The 27882-nt window shown below is 37.2% G+C and overlaps 1 protein-coding gene, 1 long non-coding RNA gene and 1 pseudogene across 5 annotated transcripts in view; 2 read left to right on the top strand and 1 right to left on the bottom strand.

Annotated features, from left to right (window-relative positions):
- The window catches only part of CRB1 (crumbs cell polarity complex component 1), a 277370-nt gene that overhangs the window by 138018 nt on the left and 111470 nt on the right, over nt 1-27882 (top strand). For 3 of the 4 annotated variants that reach the window (XM_031003564.3, XM_055378481.1, XM_004028095.5), the window contains exons 3-5: nt 4866-5061; nt 7911-8050; nt 17081-17263. In XM_031003564.3, coding sequence (XP_030859424.2) covers nt 4866-5061; nt 7911-8050; nt 17081-17263 — 519 coding nt within the window. The remainder of the gene's footprint in view (nt 1-4865; nt 5062-7910; nt 8051-17080; nt 17264-27882) is intronic. The other variant, XM_004028096.4, reaches the window with a different exon arrangement.
- LOC129531711 (uncharacterized) lies at nt 5744-15095 on the bottom strand. The gene is made up of 2 exons (XR_008677084.2): nt 14581-15095; nt 5744-10572 (listed from the first exon to the last, which is right to left on the bottom strand). It is a non-coding gene; the product is annotated as an uncharacterized lncRNA (long non-coding RNA).
- On the top strand, nt 23837-24424 carry LOC101134522 (small ribosomal subunit protein bS21m-like; annotated as a pseudogene).

Below are 27882 nucleotides of genomic sequence, written 5' to 3'. Positions count from 1 at the left end.
AAAAGCCCCAAAATAGCATACATAATTATTATTCAAAAGAAAAATATTATGCATAGAGGCCTGTTAGGCATCACATACATTGAACGGAATCTGAAATTTAAGATGATAGTCTGAAGCCAGACTACAATTATTTCCAAAGCGTGGACTCTGCAGATAATGAGAAAGGCATTCAGAATGGTTTATCAACACCTTGCTGCGTGCATGGTGTGCTCCCTGCCCACTGTAAAGAATGATGAAGACAGCGTCAGAGTCAAGACCTGTTCCATCCTGATAGGATATAATGTCCATTATCTTGTGGCACGAAATGTTAACATGGATCTCTAAATGCCGAAAGATGCCAATTGGAGTGCAAAGTCTCTAAATACTGATCAGAAGTTTGGGGCACAATCATTCTGAAACCATAATAGGTTTTAAACATTTGCCAAAGCCACAAATTTGACTTTTGGGCTTTTGATTTATGGCTTGTGGAAGCACTAAGAAGCTCTGTTTGGCATACAGTTTGCCTTCCTGTAGAGGTGGTTGATTATTCCATAGCTGTGACTTGATTATTCATGCATTCAACATTTATTGAGCACTTTTTAAATATTCAAGAATATGTGCTAAATGCCACAGATATTGGTGTTAAAGGTCAAAGGCCCTGACCTCAAGGAGCTCACAATTTTGTAGATAAAATAGAAAAATAAGCAATTGAGGACAATATATATAGACATTTATATTAAGGGGAATTTTGAGAGCACAGTGAAGCAGCATTAGAGGTAAATATAAGTAACTATAGTTTCCAGAATTGTGGGATACACAAACTGGATATTTGGGAACTAACTGGAGCTAGCCTGGGGAAGGAGGGAGTGAGGACTGGGGCATTACAAGTAAGGGAAATACCTATATGCAGCCTAGAGTCTTGAGATACAGTGGAGCTGTGAGGCCACTGCTGTGGGTGGCACCAGTAGAATCTACATCTTTTAGAAGCTTCTACTGCATTACAAGGCAATTATGCTTTATTTCAGAGACAGGGAGATAGAGAGGGGATGATGTCAAAAATTTAAGCAGACGATGGTACAATCATACTTGTACTTCATAGTGATCACATTTCTATAGAAATGTAGAGAGTGATTGCGAAAAGAGAAGTCAATAGTAGTGAGAGCAGATGAGACATGATGAGGGTTGAATTAAGGTCACAGCAATAAGGATGGCACCTTAGATCCATTTCTAAGAGAGAAATGATGAGATCTGATGACTAGCACACGGGGAATAGTGGCAAATAAGATGATAACTCCTAGAACTATGGCTTGGATGACCTGGCTGATAATACCATTCACTGAGAGGAGAGTTTTGGCAGGGATGGGGGTGGCACAGATCAGCACAGGTGGGGAGACGAAGGTTATCATTATTTGGAATTGTGGAATAATGCCTGTATTAGTCCATTTTCACTCTGCTAATAAAGGCATACCCTAGACTGGGTGATTTATATAGGAAAAAGGTTTAATTAACTCACAGTTCCACATGGCTGGGGAGGTCTCGCAATCATGGCAGGAGGTAAGGAGGAACAAGTCGCGTCTTAACATGGATGGCAGCAGGCAAAGAGAGAGCTTGTGCAGGGAAACTCCCCCTAATAAAACCATCAGATCTTGTGAGACTTATTCACTATCACAAGAACAGCACAGGAAAGACCTGCCCCCGTGATTCAATTACCTCCCACAGGGTCCATCCCATAACACCTGGGAATTCAAGATGGGATATGGATGGGGACACAGCCAATGCCTGTGAGAAAACTCAATGCCACTGAGATCTCAATACCTGTGAGATAACTGAAGAAGACATTCTAGACGGTATCAGGAGGATGATCTGGGCCAGACGCAGTGGCTCATGCCTGTAATCCCAGCACTTTGGGAGGCTGAGGCAGGCGGATCACTTGAGGTCAGGAGTTTGAGACCAGCCTGACCAACATGGTGAAACCCCATCTCTACAAAAAATACAAAAATTAGCCAAGCATGGTGGCATGCGCCTGTAGTCTCAGCTACTTGGAAGGCTGAGGCATGAGAATTGCTTAAACCTGGGAGGCAGAGGTTGCAGCGAGCCAAGAAAGCACCACTGGTGACAAAGTGAGACGAGTGAGACTCCATCTCAGAAAAAAAAAAAAAAAAAAGAAGGGTGATCTGGTCTGGAGGTACAGAATGCTAATGTATATCTACATTCGCTTATGTGAAAACATCACAGGGAAAAATCTTTCTGACTTCTGTTAGAATGAACACCTGTTTCTCTACCTATAGTCTCTTCTCAACTACGAATAGATAAACCAAACTTTTTTTTTCCCAATGCACCTTTAATCCCATGGCTTTTGCTGAAACTTGGCATTTATTCAATGAAACCACTTTCCACACAATCCTCTTTGAAGAGTCCTTATCTCCATGATTCTTAAGGCCAAGAGGGAAGGTTGGCTTTCTTGCTGAAACCACTGTTCCCATGAGTCCACTGGTGGGACATTTAACTTCAGTTTTAAAAGGATGGCTTCCTTGGGTGGACAAGGGGGAAAAAGCATTCCAGACAGAGATCAGTGTGTACAAAAACTTTGAGTGGTAGAGGTATATGGTAGGTTTGAGGAAAAGCAAACAGTCTGGTATGACATATGACTAGCATGTAGAATGATGACATAATTTTAATAGGAGCCATTGGAATTGTATGGACCATGCTTTTGGAATTTTGTGAGCTTCTTATTCTCAGTCACCTTCATCTTTATTCCACTGCAGCCATACATTGATCCAATTTCAAGTTAGACCCTGGCGTCATTCAAACCTGCTTTACAAAAGAAATTGTCACCACATCCTGAGGCTTCTCATATCCTTTCTACTATTGAATTTTTAGCAGAACCTCTGTCGCCTGGCCTTTCCATACCCATACTCTCTCTCACTCCTTCTCTATCTTGACATCTCCCCAACAATCATGGACTTAATGAGAAGCATCTCAAGGATGTGTCTGTCATTGCTCTCTAAACATTCTTGTTTTTGACCTTCAACTTTCCTGTACTGGAAAGCCCCATTTTCTACCTTCTTCTCGTCTAGCTGTAAAGCTATTAATCCACTTCAAATATTTATTACCTAATTTTAGCTATATATTTGCTATTGCTCTGTGGCTTTTTCTACATTAATTGTTGATTTTTTAAAATGGTATTTGACACGCTGGCTGCTCCAAATTTTTCCAGTCTCTATATTTTATACTCCCAGTAATGTCATTTATATTTATTGATAAGTGAATTTAAGGTTATTCTAAATTCTCTTTTAGAGTTGTCTTTGCTTCCAGTCACTTTTCAAACATTTTTTATTCTACCTACCCTGAAGAATTAAGGATGGAATGCAGGAAATGACAAACACACTATAGTAATACCTACCATTGATGTAGCATTTACTGTATCCAACCTCACTGTTAGTAGTGACAGAGCAGAGCTCAGTCCTGGATGGTCTGTCAAAAAAATTTATGTTCTTTCCACTCTTCCATGACCTTAGTTATGCCAAGTAAAATAACCACGGAAAATCTCATTCACAGACTGCATTAGAAATAGCTAAGCCTCAAAGAGCAAGCCACTTACCTAGAAACAAGTGCTATTGCAAAAATTTCCATTTTTACGGACATAAATTTGGAGTTTTTTATTTTTTTAAAAACAATCAAATTTAACATGCTAGCTTCTCTTTTAAGTTGGTTATTTGTTGAATCTAGTAACAGTTGTAAATAATAGATGGTGTTAGAATATCCTGCTGCATTTTCTGTAGAGAAAAATGGGCACAAATCAATTGAACTACTACTGACTTCTGAGTTTTTTGAAAATCTTTTAATATCATTTTAATATATAATTTATTATTTGGGGTTAGAAACACAGAAATAAAGATGGATAAGTATAGATATTCTTCCTTTTGTGTCTTTTAAAACCTGTATGCAAATGCGATTATTGTATATCAAATACTATTTTGGCATTTAATAAAATAGTTTGTTATTTAAATACTACTACAACTTGTATAAATCATAAACTTGTTTTGCTTAGCAAATAATACCTACTAATTTTGGGGGGATAAGTACAGTTTTTTTTTAATGTAACATTACCTTAAAATGAAGTATTAATAGCTTCTAATGATGCCATTAATTACATTGTCACCAGTTTTTGTATTTAAGGGTAGTATTTTACAAAAAGAAAAATTAAGATAAAAATGTCTATGCAAAATGAGCACTTAGATCAATAATTGCACATTATATTTGTACAATAGATTTTTTGTGGAAAAAAGTGTTTTTTCTCTAGCAAATACTTAGTATGTATCAGGTACTGCTATAAGTACTTTTGAACACATTTAATTAGACTAAGAGTCCTATGAGATAATTACCACTATCGTCTTTTTCACGTGAGGAAGCTGAAACATGGAAAGGCTGAGAAGCTTGCCCAAGGTCATACAGCTAATAAGTGGCTGTGCCAAGATCCCGACCCAACTGTCTGGCTTTGGAGTCTGAGCTCTTACCCACTGTTCTCTCTGCTCCTTTACTAAATTAAGTGTTTAAAAATAATGGAAAAACATCGACCAGCCACTTTTAGGCTTCCAACAAAAGTGCAGTTAACAATAAACTTTGTTCTAAAAATGACTTATTTGTTTTCACGGACTAAACACCACAAGCTGTTGTATGCAATAATTCTTTGTAACAGCTGCTCTGCCTTGTGCAACTTCCCACAAGCACACCAAAAGTTAATATCAATTACAATTAAGGGGGAAAATTATTTTGGGTAACAGAACATTTGACAAGTGCTCTGGTAAACAAAGCATTGTCAAACTGCTAAATTATGAACACTTGGCTAAAACTTTTTGTTTTTTCTGTGCTGACTTTTTTAAAAGGTGTAAACTGTGAATTGGAAATTGACGAATGTTGGTCCCAGCCTTGTTTAAATGGTGCAACTTGTCAGGATGCTCTGGGGGCGTATTTCTGCGACTGTGCCCCTGGATTCCTAGGGGATCACTGTGAACTCAACACTGATGAGTGTGCCAGTCAACCTTGTCTCCATGGAGGGCTGTGTGTGGATGGAGAAAACAGGTACATTTTCTCTGGCGTTGGGTGATTGGCTTAGAACTCCCTGACCATGAACTATTTTACCACCACTCTGTTGAATTTAGAGCTCTCACATTCTCGGCTTAAAATTTGGGGTGTAACTTTATACTTTAACTGATGAAAACATTCAGATTTCACTAAAAAGGGTATTCTTGGAGACCATCTGTCTCAAGAGGGAAGATTTTACAAGTCATTCTTGTAAGTTTAGAACTGCTTATCCTATGGAAAATGGCCAATATTTCAATTCCACGAAATAAAGCTGTTGTAGATAGGAAAGGTGCAAAAACAGAGCTAGAGATTATTATATATGTGTACATAAGTTTGTATCTATATGTCAAGGATATAAATCAGATGACAGCAATAAATCCTTTTAAAATGTTATATAAACCATGTTGGAAAAGGCAGTGATATTTAATTACTTATATCTTGAATTAATTTCCATGTGTTCAGGGAATTGGGTGAATATTTTTGAGAAAGCATAATGGCGAGAAATAGCCATGTGATTCTGCTTCAAATTGAAGTCAATCATTGGCTTTCAGGCAAAATAGAACAGCAATAAATTACATCTCAATATGATGAATATAATAAATGTGTGTAACAGTAATTGAGCTCATATAAAACATTTTTAAAAGAACTTTCTAATACTTATTTAAGCCACGACACTGAAGAACTTTCTAACCTTTATTTAAGCCACGATGCTGAGTTACCAAATGCATAACAATTTTTAACAAGATTAGCACTTAAAATTATCTTGTTTGATTCTTCAACAGCTCAGTGGAAGGCAAGATAAGTATTTATGTTTCCATATTACAATAAGGAGTCTAAAGTTTAGGGAAATGAGAAGATGCCCACAAGTTCACACAATTAATTCTTTGCAAAAGGAAGACCAGAATGGTTTTCCTTTATTTAGTAAATAAGACATAATTTATGCCAAATCTAATTTCAAAGTGAATCAGAGTCAAAAGGAGAGCAATAAAAGGCACATATGCTTCAAAAATTTGCAAAAATAATGACTTTTTTTTTGAGATGGAGTCTTGCTGTGTCACCCAGGCTGGAGTGCAGTGGTGTGATCTTGGTTCACCACAACCTCCACCTCCCGGTTCAAGCAATTCTCCTGCCTCAGTCTCCTGAGTAGCTGGTATTACATATGCCCACCACCATGCCTGGCTAATTTTGGTATCTTTAGTAGAGATAGGGTTTCACCATGTTGGCGAGGCTGGTCTCGAACTCCTGACTGCAGGTGATCTACCCGCCTCTGCCTCCCGAAGTGTTGGGATTACAGGTGTGAGCCACTGCGCCTGGCTCTCAAATTTTAATAGAACAATGTGGTTGTACATTCTTTTTAAAATATAACTTTTAATTACATTCCATGTCTTGCCTTTGACTTTTAGTTGCACCCCAGTAATGCTCTAGGGGCATAAATCTACATTCCTGGAGACAGGTAACTGGCCAACACAGAGACAGACAGGTCACAGTGGAAGTTTCCACACAAGGCCTCCTAGAGGAAAAGGAGGCTTACCCTTCCATACTTCACTGTTTCCAGAAAGCATCAGGACAGAAATGACACAACTTTTTGATTCCAATGGAAATGTAAACAAGGCTGAAACTTTGCTATCTTTTGTTCTCCTCACTTGAATATGCCATGAATAATTTCCCTATTGTACCATTATCTCTTATTGCCTAAATGTTGAGATGATAGTCATAAGATCAATCCAATACAACCTGACTTTATGTTCCCACAAAAATTTAAAATGTTTGCTATGAGATATATTGGAAAATCAGAACTGAAAAAAAAAAAAGAACTTCTTGCAGACCAAAGGAATTATGCAAATGGAGCTTCTAATTTCGTGAGGTCCACTAGTCAGCCAGCCAAGCCCTTTGAGCACAGGGTTTTTGTCGCTAATGTTTTACCTATACTAGATTTTTAGTAGGTATTTTTTAATTGAACAAATGGAATACTGAATAGATTTCTAACAACACATATAAAGATTACAGTCACTTACAATATTTGCTTTGGTGATAAAAACACACACAGCCATAGCGAAGAGGACTTTACCTGCCTTATAAATTCATAGATATTCTTTTCCCAAGACCCTCATTTTGCCTAAGCTGAGTGTGCAGGTACATTTTTTACAATACTAAATCCTCGAGGAGACCCCCACCTAAATTAAAAGTCTCCTCTTAATAAAATCAACAACTTTCTTCATTAGATTTGTATTTTGGGGCTATTTGATAATTCCAGTCATTGCGTTAATAATTAGAAATAGTAAGGCCTAAATATTCTTGCAATCTAAAAATAAGAGAACATCGTAAGTCACAATTCATTTAATAAAGGCTTTTCCTGAGTTTTTCATAATTTATGGTTTCACTTTTCATATGGAACCTTATTAATGGGCTCTCTGTATAACAGAGTGCCATGATGGTATAAATCATTCTCTACCACCTTAAAAAATATTAACAATTTTATTAAGTGCTATTTAGTAGCAACATATTTAGTACTTCAGATATGCGGATACTGTGTCTATTCTTTATATGCATACTTAATTGTTACAATAACCTTGTAATATAGATACTATATTCAATTTATGAATGAAGAAACTGAAGTAAATAGTCATGGTTTGCATGAACCTGTACTTTAAATTTTTTAAAATTAATAAGACATTAATATGGAAATAAATCATGCATTCAGTCCTGTATAGATAATTCCCCAGAGTTTTTGAGGTAGTAAGACTATGCCATGGGTCTTGGGTTGATGGACAGATGAAGAAACAGTATAAAGATATCTGATCTCAATATGACCAAGAGTTGACACGAAAATTTCATTTACTTTCCAGATATAGCTGTAACTGCACGGGTAGTGGATTCACAGGGACACACTGTGAGACCTTGATGCCTCTTTGTTGGTCAAAACCTTGTCACAATAATGCTACATGTGAGGACAGTGTTGACAATTACACTTGTCACTGCTGGCCTGGTGAGTGACAAAATACCTTCCACCAATTATTTTTCATTTGTTTAGAATAAACATATCGCTTATAGCAAATGAAATGAAAAATTATTGTTGTTAAATGTTTTAAATCAATTTCTTCTAGCTATTATTGTTTAGTTTTATTCTTCAGTGCTCACACATATTTACTGCTATACTAAATGTTGTCTGAAGTAGGTTACCAAGCTGCCCAATGATCATAACCCTATAGAGGAATAGAGGGGAAAAATCAATGGAAAGATGAAATTCAGCATGATCTTCATGGAGAAAAATTCACTGGAAGATGCTCTCTTTTCTTCCAAGATGTTCTCTTATATGGCAGGAATATATAGAAATCCATGAAATAATGTTAAACTATTAGAAACTTGTATTCTCTTAGGCATTTGTAATGTAAAGAGTTATATTTGTTAATATAATAAAAAGTTAATTATCTATAAACCATAATTAAAGTTTACATATAGAGGATAATTAGACGAGTATAGAGGTGATACAAGAATCAATAGAAAACAGTATGTAACATTTGTGTTACATTACAGGCCACAGGCAAATATTGATGCTAATTTTGCAAAACAAACTGCCTGACATACAGCTTTGCATTGCATAACAACATTTTGGTCAATGACGGACCACATATACAACCGTGGTCCTGTAAGATTACAATAGAGCTGAACAATTCCTACTGCCTAGTGATGTCATGGCTGTCTTAACATTGTAGTATCACTCACTATCCATGGGATTGTGGTGGTCCCTCAGGAAGTATTCCAAAAGAACGCATTGTTGTCATAGGAGATGACAGCTTCATGTGTGTTATTGTTGCTGAAGACATTTCAGTGGGACAAGATGTGGAGGTAGAAGACAGTGATATTGATAATCCTGACTCCATGTAGGCCTAGACTATGGTGTGTGTTTGGTTCTTAATTTTTAATAAAAGGTTTAAAAGCTTAAAAAATTCAAAATAGAATAAGATGTAAAGAAATTATTTATTTATTATTTATTTATTTATTTAGTTTTAATTTTTGAAACGGAGTCTCTCTCTGTCACCCAGGCTGGAATGCAGTGGTGTGATCTCCGCTCACTATAAGCTCTGCCTCCCGGGTTCACACCATTTTCCTGCCTCAGCCTCCCGAGTAGCTGGTACTACAGGTGCACGCCACCATGCCCGGCTAATTTTTTGTATTTTTAGTAGAGACGGGGTTTCACCGTGTTAGCCAGGATGGGCTCAATCTCCTAACCTTGTGATCTGCCCGCCTCAGCCTCCCAAAGTGCTGGGATTACAGGCATAAGCCACTGTGTCTGGCCCATAAAGAAATTATTTTATACAGCTGTACATGTGTTTGTGATTTAAGCTAAGCATTATTTAAGAGCCAAAAGGTTTAAAAATTTGAAAAATTTATAAAGTAAAAAAGTTCTAGTACACTAAGGTTAGTTTTTTATTTAAGACAGAAAATTTTCTAACAAACCTAGAGTGGCCTAAGCATACAGTATTTATAAAATCTACAGTAGTATACAATAATGTTGTAGGCTTTCACATTCATTCATTACTCATTGACTCTCAAGAGCAACTTCCAGACCTCCAAGCTCTATTCATGTTAGTACCCTACACAGGTGTACCACTTAAAAAAATCTTTTATACTGTGTTTTTATTGTACCTTTTGTATGTTTAAGTATGTTTAGATACACGAATACCATTGTGTTTCAATTGCCTACAGTATTCAGTACAGTAACATGCCGTACAGGTTTGTAGCCTAGCAGCAATAGACTATACCCTATAGTCCAGGTATGTAGTCAGCTATAACATTTAAGTCTGTATAAGTACACTCTATGATTTTCACACCATGATGAAATTGTGTAATGACTTACTTCTCAGAACAAATGTTTGTCTTTAAGTGATGCATGACTCTTTTTTAAAATCTAATTCTCATTAGGATTTTTTGATAAAAATAAAAGATACAGCATCTCCTATCTCTTCTTGCTTTATTTACTGGGAAAAAAATGATAAACTTATGATTACTCAAGGCCTAGTTATATAAGCTTACTGATCATCTGTCTCTCTCTCCCCACTAACTTCATTGTCTAAGAAAATGATAATCTTGTGGGTGGAAAGGAAACCTGGAGACTAGTCAATCTAATCAGTAGTAGCTTCTGGTTGAAAGATATCCTATTGCCTAAGAGACATTTAACATCTTTGGTTAAATATATTTTATAGGAAAAATAAATGAAAATATAAAAGGAAGTTTGGAATGCTGTGGCTTGGAAATCTATATATGTTATGTCTTCCCACTTGCAGATAATAAATGAGGAATATTTGCTAACCTTTGGTCATCAACTTGACTTAAAGCTGAAAATTTTCCAAACTATGTAGTTTCATGTTCTTGTCACCAACCAACACTCATGAAAGATCTCTGTCCAGAAGCAGAGGGCGGAGTGGATGGTTTAGGAGTAGGATATGTTTCCTGTTTATTAACTGAGTGAACTCGGGTGAGTTTCCTCTTCATCTTTAAGTTCCTCATCTGCAAGAGAGGGATAAAAATACTTTACTTGTAGTATTATTATGAAAAGTAAAATTGTAAAAATAGAGCCTTGCACATATTAAGTACTCAAAAAAGGGCAACTATGTAGCAAGTTCTATACCATGAGGTGGAAATTATGTAGGAGGGCGAGAGTTTGTAATGGAGTCAGGCAGTTAAGAACATCTACCTCAAGAAACCCAATTAGTACATGTTCCATTCATTCATGGATTCAAGCATTTAAGCCACATGGATTTCAGTGGCTAATACAATAGGGATCTGGGAATATAAAAGGTATCGTCCCTTCCTCCAAGGAGCCTAAATTCTAGTAGCGAGACATATGTCAAAACGTATATAGTACAATTTTTGATACAATAAGAGGCTATAATAAATTCTGTAAAAATGAATAGAGAAGAAGTGCAGGGATAGCTTGATCAAAGAGGCACCATTTCAGATAAGCTAAAGATGACTAAGTTCCATAAATGTATTCACTAGCTGTGTGACTTTGGACAAATTACTGCTCTGAGCCTCAGTTTCCTCATTTATAATATCCACAGGACGGAGCTGTTTCAGAGATAAATCCAGTAATGTATATAAAACTCCTGGCTTATGCTGGACCATAGTAAGCACTAAGTAAAAGTTAAATAAATATCAAAATTAGGAAGTTGTGTAGTCCATTACTTATTTAATAAATGAAGAACGGAAGGAGAAGAAGAAAGAAAGAAGCAAGAAAGGTGGCAGGCACCCATAGAAAAGAGCATGTCTGGCTGGGCACCTTGGCTCACAACTGTAATGCCAGCACTTTGGGAGACCAAAGCAGGCAGATCACTTGAGGTCAGGAGTTTGAGACCTGCCTGGCCAACATGGTGAAACCCCATCTCTACTAAAAATACAAAAAAAAAAAAAAAATTAGCAGGGTGTGGTGGTGCATGCCTGTAGTCCCAGCTACTCAGGAGGCTGACGCAGGAGAATCACTTGAACCTGGGAGGCGGAGGTTGCAGTGAGCCGAGATCGCGCCACTGCACTCCAGCCTGTACTCCAGGGCGAGAGGGTGAGACTTGGCAAAAAAAAAAAAAAAGGACAAGAAAAGAGAAAAAAAGAAAATAGCATGTCCAATTGTGGAACTTTGAATGATTGCAAAAATACTGGACTGTGTAGGGCTGGAGGTAGAAACATTGAACTGGGGAGCAGGACTAAAGCCAGATCACAAAACTCCGTATCTGCCCTGCCAACTACGGGGCAGAGAAATAACAAAATTTGCTTTGTTAATTTCAAAAGAGTTCCCTGGCTTCATGGCAGATGACCAAAGAAAATAACACTAAAGGCAGGGAAATCTAGTGAGAAGATTCCTAGGTAGTTTGAAGGGATGAGCCTGTTTGCTAGAACGAAGACAATAGTGGTTGAGGTCGGGGCAAGGGGTAGTCCTGAGAGTCACATAGGAGCTGGAAATGATGTGGGGAGTGAGAAAAGGGCACAGGTTTAGGACAGTTCTGCCTCTGGGTTTCTGCCTTGGGTTACCGCATGGATGGTAATTTTGCCTAGTAGAACATCCTGAATACCCTTGTAACCTATCTTGCTGTTGCATACAAAGATAAAAGTTAACACTACAAACTACTCTATATCTAAGAAAAGGAGACCATTTCTTCAGCTCATGACTTCACTGCCACAGAACACAATGGCAAGAATCCACTGCTATAATTGCCTAGGGTCCTCATTTCAGAAGTAATTAATAATTACAAGAAGTGTCAGTCACCTTAAATGCTTACTTTAAAAGATTTCCTGATGCCCAGATGTGATTGGAATTGTTAACAAACATAATATAAGAACCCCAGGGATGTGAGTCAGTATCATGTTGTTTATTTGTTCAGAGTTTTATAGAAAAACTTGTTAAAACTATTGAATACAGTCTTGACTGAAGGAGTCTATTTATATACATGGTTAAAGAAAGCAGCAAATAAAATCCCCACAGGGCCTCAGTGATGGGGACAGGACTGGCAAGACTATAAATCAGAACCTTCCTAATGTTCACGATTGGAATGAGATAATGCATGAGCCAGAAAAGCAAAAAAAGGATTTATGATGATTCTAAATTACTCCCTAACCTGGCTTATGTGTGTCTCGAGTCTTAGAATGAGAAGAAAATTGAAAATAGTCCAGCCTTTCTTTAATAAGTCCATTGTGGCACAACAAATACCAGTTAATAAAAACTTATTGTAAAAACTATTATTTAATGTATTTGAAGAACCTTAAGTATGAAATAATAATATTCAAAAGGTAGACATTCAAGTTTAAGAGACTCTGAATGATCTTTTTTGGGGGGGTCACTACAAAGGATTGTTGGGTCTTGATCTGACATGTTCTTTTAGTTTCCTTTTTTTTTTTTTTTTTAAACTTTTTGACTCTAAGTTTCTTCTTCAGATTGTTGGGAAAGGCCCCAAGGGTCTTTTTGTAAAAAATATATTATTACACTGTTGAGCTTCAGAATTTATGCTGTGGTTATGATTTAACATATGATCTCATTTAGGTGTTTATTAAAACTAATACAAAATGAGCAAACACATTATAATCTCATTTGCTTATTAATAGTCAATTCCCTGGTTTATGTGCTAAACTAGGATTATAATCTAAATTGTTATTTTCAGTCTTTGAGTAGTACTAGTGATTGAAGGTCTACTGCTTACATATTGCTCAGTCCTGGAGTGGTAAATAAAATGAACACAGTCTCTGTTTTGTGAAGCACACAGCCTGCTGAGGGAGGAAACCATATACACAAATCAATATATATTTAAAATTACAATGAGAGCAATGAAAGAAAAGAATTGGGTGGCATGAGAGAAAATAAGGGGATCTTATTTATATCTGCCCATGATGGAAAGTTATTCTGAGAAAGCAATACAAGATAAAGTCTGAAAACTGAGTAAGAGTTAGCCAAGAAAACACTTGAAGGAGAGTTTTCTAGAAGAGAGAAAAACATCACGAAGGCTGTGGGAATACAGGGAGTTTTTAAAGTTATGTTAAGGATGTTGAATTCCTTTCTATGTGAAAGGGGAAGTTGTTGAATGATTTTAAAGTAAAGACATACTATGATTTAGTTTACAAGTTTTATAATTCTCAACTGTAAATTCTGTTTCCAAAACATTTCTCAGCAGAGTTAAATGATATTGCAAAGGGCCTTAGGCGACTGTGAAGTTGAATTGTGTTTCTTTAAAAATATGAGGTGGCTCACGCCTGTAATCTTAGCACTTTGGGAGGCCGAGGCGCGTGGATCACCGAAGGTCAGGAGCTCGAGACTAGACTGACCAACATGGTGAAACTTCGTCTCTACTAAACATGCAAAAATTAGCCGGGCATGGTGGCACACGCCTGTAATCCCAGCTACTTGGGAGGCTGAGGCAGGAGAATCACTTGAACCCAGCAGACGGAGGCTGCAGTCAGCCAAGATCACACCAATGCCCTGCACCCTGGGCTGCAGAGTGAGACTCCGTCTCAAAAATATATAAATAAATAAATAAAAAATAAAAAAAATTATACATTTTCTTTTATCATGTTACAAAACATTTGATGTTATCCTATTGACCATCAGTGTTATATTTGCATCCTACTAAATTTACATTTTGGGGCTAGCAGTATACATAGTATATAAATACTCTTACAAATCAATATGGAAAACAGCCTAATGAAAAAACAGGAAAAAATATGAAATGGTAAAAAAAAAAAAAAAAAAAATGTTCAGCTCAATATTAATATTAACTGGGGAAAATGTAAACCAAAGTAACAGTGAGATACTATATTTTATCCAACCAGCTGGTAAAATTTATATATTTGGTGATAGCAAACGTTGGCAAACGTTTTGGGCCACATTCACAATCATCCACTGCTGGTAATGTGCAAATGGTACAACTAAATTAGAGATGTTTGGCAGTTTTTATTAAAATTAAAAATGTACATTACTTATGACCCAGAAATTCCATCTCTAGGCATAAACTGTAGGGTTAAACTCAAAACACTTACACAGACAGCCATGTATAACTGTGTCCGAAATTGGTGGGTTGTTGGTCTGACTGACTCTTCAAGAATGAAGCCGCGGACCCTCGCAGTGAGTGTTACAGTTCTTAAAGATGGTGTGTCCGAAGTCCGTTCTTTCTGATGTTCGGACGTGTTCAGAGTTTCTTCCTTCTGGTGGGTTCGTGGTCTTGCTGGCTTCAAGAGTGAAGCCGCAGACCTTTGCAGTGAGTGTTACAACTCTTAAGATGGCACGTCCGGCCGCGTCTGGAGTTGTTCGTTTCTCCTGTCCAGAGTTGTTTATTCCTCCTGGAGGGTTCGTGGTCTTGTTGGCCTCAGGAGTGAAGCTGCAGACCTTCACGGTGACTGCTACAGCTCATAAAGTCAGTGTGGACCCAAACAGTGGGCAACAGCAAGAGTTACTGCAACAAGCAAAAGCACAAAGCCTCCACAGTGTACAACGTGACCTCAGCAGGTTGCCACTGCTGGCTCCAGCAGCCTGCCTTTATTCCCTTATCTGGCCACCCCCCCCCACCCACATCCTGCTGATTGGTCCATTTTACAGCGAGCTGATTGGTCTGTTTTACAGAGCGCTGATTGGTCCATTTTGACAGAGCACTGATTGGTGCATTTTCAAACCTCAAGCTAGACACAGAGTGCTGATTGGTGTATTTACAATCCCTTAGACATAAAGATTCTCCAAGTCCCACTAGATTAGCTAGATACAGAGTGCCGATTGGTGCATCCACAAACCTTGAGCTAGACACAGGGTGCTGATTAATGTGTTTACAAACCTTAAGCTAGACACAGAGTGCTGGTTGGTGTATTTACAATCCCTTAGCTAGACATAAAGATTCTTCAAGTCCCCACCAGATTAGCTAGATACAGAGTGCCGATTGGGCATCCACAAACCTTGAGCTAGACACAGGGTGCTGATTGGTGCATCCACAATCCCTTAGCTAGACATAAAGGTCAAATCCCTACTAGACTCAGGAGCCCAGCTGGCTTCAGCTAGTGGATCCCACGCAGGGGCCGCAGGTGGAGCTGCCCGCCAGTCCCGCGCAGTGCGCTGGCACTCCTCAGCCCTTGGGCGGTTGATGGGACCCGGCGCCGCGGAGCAGGGGGTGGCGCTTATCCTAGAAGCTGGGGCTGCTCAGGAGCCCTGGGGGATTGCGGGGGGCTCAGGCATGGCGGGCTGCAGGTCCCCAGCCCTGCCCTGCGGGGAGGCAGCTGAGGCCTGGCGAGAATTCCAGTGCAGCACTGGTGTGCCGGCACTGCTGGGGGCTCCTGCGTACCCTCCACAGCTGCTGGCTCGGGTGCTAAGCCCCTCAATGCCGGGGGCAGCGGTGCCAGCCTGCCGCTCTGAGTTTTGGGCCGGCAAGCCCACGCCCACCCAGAACTCACGCAGCATCGCAAGCACCCTTGCAGCCTCGGTTCCCACACGCATCTCTCCCTCCACACCTCCCCGCAGGCTGAGGGAGCCGACTCCATTCTCGGGCAGCCCATAGAGGGGCTCCCACAGTGCAACGGTGGGCTGAAGGGCTCCTCAAGCGTGGCCAGAGTGGGTGCCCAGGCCGAGGAGGCGCCCAGAGCGAGCGAGGGCTGCAAGGGCTGCCAGCACACTGTCACCTCTCATAATGATATTAATTGCAACATTGCAATAGCAAAAATGTACATAAAACAAAGGTTAAACTGTAAAACAATGGTTAAGGCATGGCACATCTATATTCTGAAATACTTGGCAGTGGTTAAAAATTATGAGTTAGATCTATATTACTAACATGGCTAGACTGTGCAAGGGGGTGAATAAAGCAAGTTGCTAAAGAATGCATATAATACAGTTCCAGTTATGTTAAAACAGTCACATACACTAAAACTGTATGTATGTCTTACAGTTGCTCGTATTTATAAAAGCAAAGAAAAAGTTCAAGTAGAGAACTTTCATTGATATTTAATGTTTTAATTATCTATAAAGTGACAAATCATGTTTTACTGTTCTTATTCCTGGTCCCAATAAAATAATCCAGCTAAGTCCATGCAAATTTAAAACAACCTCTTATTCTGTTTCATTGAATGTTATGAAATAAGGATTTATCTTTACTTTGAGTTTTAAGAGAATTTAGTTTGGTTTTGTGGATACTTGCTGACTTCAGCTATTGAAATATTTTTAAATACAAATTCACAAATGAAGAGTATTTGAAAAATTGGAGCCTTTCATTAAAATTTTCAGGTTAAATCCAGGTTATCCTGACATCTAATTTTATTTCAAGTCTTATTAATCAAATTTTTCTTTAAAATTTTTTGGTCAAAATTATTTAAGTGATTTTGCTGATACTAGTACTTGTTTCCACTAAGCCTCCTCTTACCAGATTCCCCTTACCAGCTCCTTGAGGGCAGGCACATCAACTTGTTAAATCAATGCCAGTATAGCAGTCAGCGTCCTTTTAGGCAAATGCGCTACAATTCAACACCTTTGACTTAGCAGCTCCTCTGAATTTTTATCATGCAGGATACACAGGTGCCCAGTGTGAGATCGACATCAATGAATGCAATAGTAACCCCTGCCAGTCCAACGGGGAATGTGTGGAGCTGTCCTCAGAGAAACAATATGGACGCATCACTGGACTGCCTTCTGCTTTCAGCTACCATGAAGCCTCAGGTTATGTCTGTATCTGTCAGCCTGGATTCACAGGTGAGGCCAAGGAGATGGGATATGACTTGACTTTCTGGTATTTTATAGCAGACCATGGATTTAACCAAATGGTGTATTAGCAGGAAGAGCTGTACTGTGTAAACTCTGCTGCTGTGGTGCAAAGGGTCCCCCTTGTGGGCATGAAAAGTATCTTGTTTCACATTTTAGAATTCCTCAAATCACGAGAGAAATATTAAAAAGACGGATAAAGGAGGAATGAAAGGGATGACATTTTTATATGTTATACTGGGAACTGGAGTGCATCTCAAGTTCTTTACGTTATACACAGAAAATGTTGAAATTTTTATGCTATCAAATTTGATAATGATGTTAAATTTTATGTTATTCAAATTTGCTAGAAAAGTTATTGTACTTATATTTACACTGGGAAAAATGACCTAGTCTCAAGTAATCTTCCTCAACGATTCTGTAGCTAAAGTCATTCCATATATAAAATTTAAATTACTCTTTTTTTTTCACAACTTTCTTACCTAAAACCCAGAGGAAATTTGCATGTATGTTATCCAATGAACAGTTTTGTATTGTCTGCTTTCTGTTCTGAAAATTTTCAGAATTATTGAGGCATTCCCCAATTCATTAATGGCTAGCAATTTACCTACAATTGCATTGATATCACTGAGAAAACCAATTACAATCTAGATCTCTATCATATTTCTTTCTCAATAGATTAAGTGATGCCTCTGGAAAATATATCAGTTGTTGTTGAGGATTTCTGAGAAGTAAATGAGAAATAAGAAAAGAAGGGGGTGTCTATTTACACTTAGGATTCTCTTTCAATGTTTCAGTTTTGAAGTTTAATAATCTTTGATTTGTGGCAGTGTTTGCTGCAAGGTCGATAAAAAAAATGTTTATTTCCTTATTCACTGACCTTTCAAGGAGAACATACAGGAAAAAAATTCCCCAGGTGTCAATATCAGGAAAGTGGTATTTTCCCTGAACAACTTCTGTCATGCATGCTTTCCACCCTAGTTTAAAAAATGCATCCAAATAAATCTTGATGTGACTCAACTGATTAAATGCATGAAATAAATCTTGTAATATATCATATTTCCCAATTATGTAAGCTGCTAGAAATAAATATGAGATCTGCAAACATACAGGTCTTTCTGAAATATATTTGTGTATTCACCTCACCTCTGGGGATATTTAAATTTCCTGTTTCTGTTTCTTACTATTGCCTCTTTTCAAAAAGTTGTTTCTAAATTATTTGATTTTGGTCTAGTGTATGCATTTTCGTCAGCTACTTTATATTTTTCTTGGAATAAGGTGAAGGCATTATAAATTATTTTTTAAATATTGATTTTAGGGTCATAAAGGGGTGATTCTGTGAAAGTCAAAGGACATTGCTAATATTACCTCATCAAATAAAAGGAAATGGGTGACCCCTTGAATCTGCAGATCTAAACAGGAGAGACAGTAGAATGTTCCAGAAAAGTGTTGGGCTTGATATCTGAAGAGCTGCCAGGAATGACTATATGAGTTAAGATGTCCTGGCTGCTCCAAATCTCTGTGGCTTAATGCAATGGTTTATGTTTCACTCATGTGAATTCCAAAACTGGGTTCCCATCATCAGTTGTCCTACAAATGGCAATTCAGGGTCACAGGCTCCTCTATGTTTTTCCCCTGCTTCAAAATGTTACTTCCAAATTTGCTGTGCTCTTCTGCAGCAAGCTACTGGAGAAGGAAAGAAAATGGAGCGTGACACCTGCAGGTTTTATGGGCCAACCACTACAAGTAATGAATGTCTCTTTTACCCACATATTATTGGTCAAATTTAATCATGTAACTACATTTAATTGCAGAAAAGACGAGAAAATCTAGTCTTTCTGTGTACCTAAAATAAAGAGAAAATAAGTTTTGCAAACAGATAACCAATTTGACACAATAGCTAGAACTGGTACACTGGGGATGAACCTAGATCTTCTGATTCTAAGTTTATCCTCCTGCCTACTATGTCACATATTTTTATGTCTACATGTTTTTCTATATTTTGTTTTTAAATAACTTTTTAAATGATAATAGTATATTTATGTGCAGTTTTAAGAAATACAGGGAGGCCCATGTATGCTTTACCTAATTTTCCCAATAGTACCATGTTGCAAAACTATAGTTCAGTTATCAGACTTGCATATTGACATTGACAAAGTCCACATCCAGAACAATTGTCATCAGAAGGATTCCACCTCTCTCCTCCCCTGCCTCCTCATCCCTTATCCCTGGCAAATACTAATCTGTTCTGCACTTGTATAATTTTGTCATTCCAAGAATGTTATATAAATGGAATCATGCAATATGTAAAGTTTTAGAATAGGAGTTTTTTTTTTCCACTCAGCATCATTCTTTGGAGATTTATTGAGGTTGTGTGTATCAATAGTTTGTTCTTTTTCATTGCTAAGTAAAATTCGATGGTATGTATATATCAAAGGTTTTTTAACCATTCAGCCATTGAAGGGCATCTAGATTGTTTCAGTTTTCGGCTATTAATTCATAACAGCCGCTGAATAAAGCTGCTAGAAACATTGTTGTACAGGCTTTTGTGTGAATATAAATATTCACTTCTCTAAGGTAAATGCCCAGGAGTAAAATTGCTGGTTCCTATGATAGTTTCATGTTTAGTTTTCTAAGAAACTGTTAAACTGTTTTCCAGTATGTCTGTACCATTTTGCATTCCCACCAGCAATGTACGAGTGATCCAATTTCTTTGCATTCTCACCAGCATTTAATGTTATCACTGTTTTTTTAATAGTCGTGTTGATAGGTATGCAGTGATATATCACTGTGGTTTTAATTTGCATTTACCTAATGCCTAGTGATGTTGAACATCTTATATGTGCTTGTTTGACATCTGTTTGTCTTTTGCAGGAAAATGTCTCCCCATGTTTTTTGCCTATTTCCTAGTTGAGTTGTTTTTATTTTTTTAACTGTTGAGTAATTTTCCACATACAGACCCTGGGCGTTTTTTGTGAGGTTATACCTAAGTATTTCATTTTCTTTTGAGGGATAGTAAATAGTATTCTGTTTTTAATTCAGTTTCTACATATTCATTATTAGTGTTGGGAAAGGCAGTATTGTGCATGTGGCCTTTCAAACCCCTACTCAGCCACATAAGAATGGGCCTTGGGCCTAGAACACTTCCTTCCCAAGAGATAAAGCGTCCTCGCAGCCCATGCTGGAGTTATCACCTTGCGTGGGAATATCTTTCCCTGTTTCAGACTCAATATGTACTCCCTTGTTCTGCTTAAACATATGTATCATATGGCACCTAGCCAGCCCCACTGCTATAACTTTCTTCTGCGGGGAGGGCAAAAGGTTCTTCTGCTGCAGCATGAAATGGTTGCATGCTGCCAACTGCCCCGCATCTGCTGCAAGGAGGCCCTGCTGTTTATGGGGACTGCTTATGGGGTCACTACATAGCTGACCTTGCTCTGTCTCTTCTCTACGTGAGTAAAGCATTGTTGCATCTAGTACTTGACTGTGTTGTGTTTTCCTTGGTGACTCCAATACCAAAATGCAGTGGCCAAACGTGTCCAGACTTTTACTCCTGGTAATAAGCAACAGATGCCACTTACTAAAGAGCTAGAACATAAAAATATGATTGTTTCTTGGTTGTTGATTGTGTATAGTGAGACTTTGTTTAACTCACCTATGAGATCTAGGAATTTTCTTTTTGTAGATTCCAGGGCATTGTCTGCATGGACAATTATGCCATCTGCAAAGAGGACTGGTGTTATTTCTTCCTTTACAATACACATGCTGTTTATTTTACTGTGTTGAGTATGAGTTGTGAGAGCAGACGTCTTGCTTCATTCACCATTTTAGAGGGAAAGCATTCAGTCTTTTACCATTAGCTATGAATTTTTATAGATGCTCTTTTTCAAGTTGAAGTAGTTCCTCTCTACTCCTAACTTGCTAAGAGTTTTTAATCATAAATGGGTATTGCATTTGGTCAGATGCATTTTCTGCAGTTGATTTATCATGTAAGTTTCTTATTTAGCCTATTGATGTGGTAGATTGCACTGGTTCATTTTCAAATATTGAACCAGACTTGCACATCTGAAATAAATCCCACTTGGTGTATTTTTTTTCAGTTTGCTAATATTTTATGACTTTTTTGCTTCTAAGTTCACGAAAGTTATTGGTCTATAGTTTTCTTTCTCTCTCTCTTTTTTTTTTTTTTTTGTACTGTCTTTGTCTGGTTTTATGATCAAGGTAGTATTGACCTCATAAAATAAGTTGGAAAATGTTTCTTAATTTTCTATTTTCTGGAAGAGAGTATGTAAAATTGATGTTAATTATTCTTTAAATATGTAGTAGACATATTCAGGGAAATCAGCTGATCCTGGAGATTCCATTTTCTGGATCTTTTGAATTGCAAATTTAATTTCAGTATTGTTATAAGACTATCAAGAATACTTATTTTCGGCAATTTGTGGATTTCAAGGGATTGGTCCTTTTTTTTCTAAAAATTGTGTATTTTGCTGTCGTTGGATGGAGTATTTCTATATATGTCAATTAGATCATGTTGGATGATTGTAGTGATCGGATCTTCTATATTGCTGATTTTTCTGTTGAACTTCTGAGCATAATGTTGCTCATAATATTGCCTTATTACTCTTTTAATGGCTACAGAATCTGTAATGATTTCTCTGTTTTATTCCTAATTTTGACTATTTATATCTTTTCTCCCCTTTTTTGTCCACCTTTTTACAGGTTTATCAATTTTACTGATTTTTTTTAAAAAAATAGCTTTTGGTTTCATTTATTTTCTCTGTTTTCCTATTTGCAATTTTATTGATTTCTGTTCTTTTTTATATCTTTATTTCTGTTTGCTTTGGGTTTATTTTCTGTTTTTTAAATTTATTTTTATTTTTCTAGCTTCTTGAGGTAGGAACTTTTATTACTGATTTAAGACCTTTTCTCTTTTCTAATATATAAGCATTATAAATTTAACTCTCAATAGTGCTTTAGTAGCTGCATCCCACATATTTTGATATGCCATACTTCCATCTTAATACTGTTCTGTGTATTTTTAAAATTCCTTTTTGACATCCTTTTTGACCTATGGATTATTTAGAAATAAGAATTGAATTGTTTAATTTCTGTTTAGAAATTTTTCTCTTGTCTTTCTGTTATCGATTTTCAGTTTGATGCCATTATGATTAGAGAACACATTCTGTATAATTTCAAATAATTCAAATTATTTCAAATTTGTTGGGGTTTGTTTTTTGGCACAGGATACAATCTATCTTGGTAAATGTTCCATGGTTGCCTGAATAAAAATTAAAAAACAACATGTGTTCTGCTATTGTTTAGAGGCGATTTCTATATATGTCAATTAGATCCCATTGACTGATGGTGTTGTTCACATTTTGTATATCCTTACTGATACAGAATAGCACTGTCTAGCAGTCCATTACTTGTTTAGAGGAGAGGTGTTAAAGTCCCCACCTATAATTATGGATTTGTCTGTTTCTTCTTTCAGTTCTATCCATTTTTCTTCACGTATTTTGAGGCTCTGTTGTTTGGTATATACACATTTAGGGTCATTATGTCTTCCTGGTGTGCTGATCCTTTTATCATTAGGCAATGATATTTTTTTCTCATATTCTTTTCTTCCTTTGAAATCTAGTTCATTTGATATTGCTATAGCCATTCCTGCCTTTAAAAAAATTATATTTACCCAGCATATATTTTTCCACCCTTATATTTCCAACCCACTTATGTCATTAAATTTGAAATGAGTTTCTTGTAAACAGTATATCAAACAGCAAATTATTGGGTCATGCTTTTTAAATTCATCTTGCCAATTTCTGCCTTTTAATTGATGTATTTAGACCATTTGTGTTTAAGTAATTATTAATATTGTAGGGCTTAGCTCTATGATTTTATTATGTGTTTTCTGTTTGATTCCTTTCTTTCTCTTTACTTCCTATGAATTAGTTGACTACTTTTAGGATTTCATCTTGATTTCTGTATAGTGTTTTTAAATATATTGCTCTGTGTAATTTTCATAGTGATTGCTCTGGGTATGACTGATCACAGCCTATTGGTTTCAGTATTTTACCACTTCAAGTGAAGTATAGGAATTTTACTTCTATTTAGGTTTTTTTTTTTTTGCCTTCTTCACTTTAAAATATCCTTGTTTTGAGGATCAGATGGTGTTATAATTTTTATTTTAATCATTACATATAATTTAGAAATCTCATGAAAAGAAGGATACTCCATTGTGTTTACTTATGTGTCTATTCTCCATTGTTTGTCCTCCCCACCTTAGGCCTCAAGAGTCTTTCTTTTTTAAAAAAATCATTTTATTTAGGTTTACAGAGCTTTCTTTAGCCATTCTATGAGGGTAGGTATGCTAGTGACAATTTCTTTTGGTTTTCCTTTGAGAATGTGTTTATTGCACATTCATTCCTGATAAGTAGTTTTATTCATGTGGAATTCATGGTTGACAATTCTTTTCTCATGGAATTTGAAAAATTCTACACAACTTTTTTTTCTGCACCCCATGGTTTCAAATGAGAAATCTGCTATCATTGTAAAGTGGTGCTGGGTGCAGGGTTTGGGGGAAGGAAGGCCGGCTCGGCAGGAAGGCAGGTTTGCAGGCTTTTGCTCCCTTTTCCAAAGACCAACAAAGAGAACTTTCCCAACTCCCAACCCAAGCCCTTTTGGAACTGTGTGTGGTTGTTGACACCCTGGGGTGCCTCCTTGCCACCCCTGTCCTTTCCATGCCTGGCAACGGGTCTTTGTGGCTCTGCAGAATGGAGATTTAAACCCAGGTTCATGGCAAAACATCTGAAGTTCATCGCCAGGACTGTGATGGTATAGGAAGGGAACGTGGAAGGTGCATAGAGGACCCTAAACAGAATCCTCACTACGGATGGGCTCACTGAGGACATTAAGCTTCGGCGTATTATGAGAAGCCATGCGGCCGGCGACAGAGGGAAAGCTATGAAAAGTGCCGGCGGATCTACAGTATGGAAATGGCTCACAAGATCAACTTCTTGATGCGAAAGAATCAGGCAGATCCGTGGCGGGGCTGCTGAGGCGGGCAGATCCGTGGGTGGGCTGCTGAGGCTTGTGGATGGGACACCCAGTATGAAACCCTCATCCAGTTTTGTCTCCATCTCTTTTTTTTGTACAATCCCATTTCCTATTACAGTTCTGCAATAAACTCAATAAACTCAAAATAAACTCAATATGTTTGCAAAAAAGAAAAAGTGGCGTTGCCCTATAGGTAATAGATTATTTCTATCTAACTGCTTTCAGTATTTTTTCTTTGTCTTTAATTTTCAGCAATTTATTTGTAATATGACTTGGTGTTAACTTATTTGGGTTTATCCTATTTGAGATAGTCTCACCTTTTAAAATCAGTAGATGTATGTCTTTTGGCAAATTTGGGGGCTTGTCAGCCAATTTTTCTTTGCATATTCTTTCAGATCCTTTTTTTTTTCCCCCACTTCTGGGACTCTAATCATACAAATATTGGGTCTTTTGCTATGCTTCCAGAGGTTTCTGAGGCTCTGTTTTTATTTTTGTTTCAGTCTATTTTCTGCCTTTTGCTCAGATTGAGCAAATTCTTTTGATCTGTACTCAAGTTCATTGATTCTATTCTTTTTTGTCTCCCATCTAGTATTGAGCCCATTCAGGGAGTTACTTCATCTATTGTTTTTTTCAAGTCTATAATTTCCATTTTGTTCTTTTAAGCAACATATGTTTTTGCTGATACTTCTGTTTTTTCTTCATCTCAGGAGAATTTGTAATTGCTTTTTAAATCATTTTTATGCTGGTTGTTTTAAAATTCTTGTTAGATAATTCCAATATCTGATTTATCTCTGGGTTGACATCATTTCATTTCATTTTCTCATTCAAGTTATGGTTTTACTGATCCTTGTGATGACATGATTTTGAATTGTATGCTGGACATTTTAGATATTAAGTTAGGAGACTCCATGTCTTCTTTGAATTTTTGAATTTAGCAGACAATCACCTTTTTAGATTTTAAGAACAGGTCCTGGCCTACTTATGTGGACTGTGGGTCCAATGATCAGTTTATTTTCTGATTCTTTGCTGTGTTGTTTTGACCTCCTTGGCTTACCTTGTGCCATTGGGCCTCCCAGGATCTCTACTGATGATCCCTGAGTGGTCAGAAGGTGTTTCCTTAGGTGAGAATGTTCCATGTCCTTCTGAGAAATGGGAGTCTTTGATTTATGGGGATGAAGAGGCTCCTTTAGTGGGTGTTGTGGTGAGCTTCTCCCTGTCTCTGGGGGTAGAGAGCATTTCCTAGGCTGAATACCTGTTGTGGCATAATCCCCTTTACTGATCCCCCACTCACAGGGTATCTCTTGATGGAAGTGGGGAGTCTCAGAACTGCTAAGGAAGGAAAACACTTCATATAACAGGCCATTGTGGTAGCATAATTCCTTTTGCCATGGCCCCCTTGCCATATGATGCCTCTGGGGAGGGGAGGAGAGGGGAGGCTCAGCAACAGAGGAGGTGAGCTCTTTCTCTGGCTGCTCTTTTTTCTTTTCTTTTCTTTCTTTTCTTTTCTTTTTTTCTCCTTCTCCTTATCCTCCTCCTTCTCCTTCTTCTTCTTCTTCTTCTTTTTTTTTTTTTTTTTATCAGTAGGGCTTTGTTTAATTCTCTTTGCCTATTCTTCCAGGCTCACTTTATGTTGTAGGTGGGACTCTCGTTCAATCTGGGGAAAGAAAGAGCCAACCTGGGCCACCTTCTCTTGTTTCTGTTGCTGACTGGGGATCAGCAAACACCAGGATGGAGGCACCTCCTTGTGTTATGCTGGAGGTTATAAAAAGCCCTGATGCTTTGCTGTTAGTCCTGGGGCGTCTAACCAGTTCACCTTCCTCTTCCACCTTTCAGAGTTCTACTTGGTTGTTACATGTAGTTTTTAGTCATGCTTAGTGGGGAGAAACAGGGAGAGACAAGTCTATGCTCTCTTGTCCAGTCTAAAAGTCCCTATGTAACATTTGTTAAAAACACCTGCGTTATAGTAGTATAAAGAAAAAAAAAATTTTTAATGGCTTCAGGTAGAAAAGCAAGTGTTAACTTTCTCTTTATCTTCCTGATAGTACCAAGAAGTTCAAAATATCATTTATTTTTATCAATGAGATGACTATATTTATAATTAATCATTAATAAATAACTTACCATTTCCCTCGCCTTTCTTCCATCCCGAATAGTTGGATATTCAACTTTATTTTTATTTGTTATACGTCCATTTTATATTTTGCAGATAGAAAACATACAGTTTACTTTTTTACATGCTATGTGTATTTATAGCTCTATTGGTTGTTAGATTAAAATAAAATTTCCATTATGATGAAAAATGTATTTGTGCATAGTACATTTACTGACATGACAGCTCCATTCAAAAGAACCTTTCCAAGTGTTAAATACAGGTATAAACTGTTCTCTTTTTGTATTATAATTAAGAATGTATTTATTACTCTTCACTACTTGTGTAATTACCTTCTATATTGAAAATATTTGCATATGTAACGTAATTTTTATAACTTTTTATAATGTAAAAATGATATATACCAGAGTAGAAAATTAACTGACAGTCTCAGAATTATACTCAGGGAGTTAGAAATAGAGAGAGCTTGAGACCATGGAAGATGAGAAATGAAAACAGGAACTCAAGGAGGCAGAGAATCATAGTGAGAGGAATCAAGACCCCCTGAAGGAGGATTAACTTTTATTCAAGGTTTCTTCTAGAATTTCCAGCAGGTAAAGCAAGTTGCCATGGCCCAGAGAAACCAAAAGTCTCATTTGGTAAGGTAATTGAGAAAAATCTAAAGATCCATTTAGATTTTTTTTTAAATTATACTTTAAGTTTTAAGGTACTATCCATTTAGATATTTTAATGACTAGAATTGAACCATGCCTCTAGAGGCAGTAGTGGTTACTATTCTCTAATTCTCCAAAATCATTTCAAAAAAAATTTGGCAAAATATGCTCATATCTTGTCATAACTATTTGTGACCATAGTTGCAACACTCAAATTAAAATGAGAATGGGACATTGCCACTTGATTTAAATGTCTGTGCATTTACTTAAACCTGCACATCCACATAATTTTAATGGTAAGCAAAATAAATTTATAATTGGAGAAGGCCTGTAGTTGAATAACACTATTCAGTCCATTCCAAAGTCAGTAAATTATCTTTATTTTGTATGACCACCCTTGACCACTACTAGAAGGAATGTTGGCTGCTTCTTTGTATTCTGTTTGAGCTTTCCAGTCCGGGGCACTGGGCTCAGTTCTGGGGATAAAATGATGAGAGTACATAGTCTCTTCCCAAGGGAAAATGAAAGAACAAGAGGAAAATGATGCGCAAAGTATAAGACAATATGATAACTGGCACAGTGGAGCCATAAAAAGGCACCATCAGATAAATCAATAAAGAGGAACTTTTGTGCTGTTTATGCCAGATAGAAGTTAGTGGAAATTATAAGAACCCAAACAGCTTGATAAATTCACATTTTGAAGTACAAATCAACGTTACTACTGAAACTTTTACAAGGATCTCATGACCTGTGTGCTTATCCTTGAACCATCCTGTTCTAACCAGCCAAGT

Source organism: Gorilla gorilla, chromosome 1 (assembly GCF_029281585.2).
Source record: "Gorilla gorilla gorilla isolate KB3781 chromosome 1, NHGRI_mGorGor1-v2.1_pri, whole genome shotgun sequence".
In the NCBI taxonomy this organism is placed as follows: domain Eukaryota; kingdom Metazoa; phylum Chordata; class Mammalia; order Primates; family Hominidae; genus Gorilla; species Gorilla gorilla.
The sequence above is the reverse complement of the archived record's forward strand: the minus strand, read 5'-3'. Positions and strand labels throughout refer to the sequence as shown.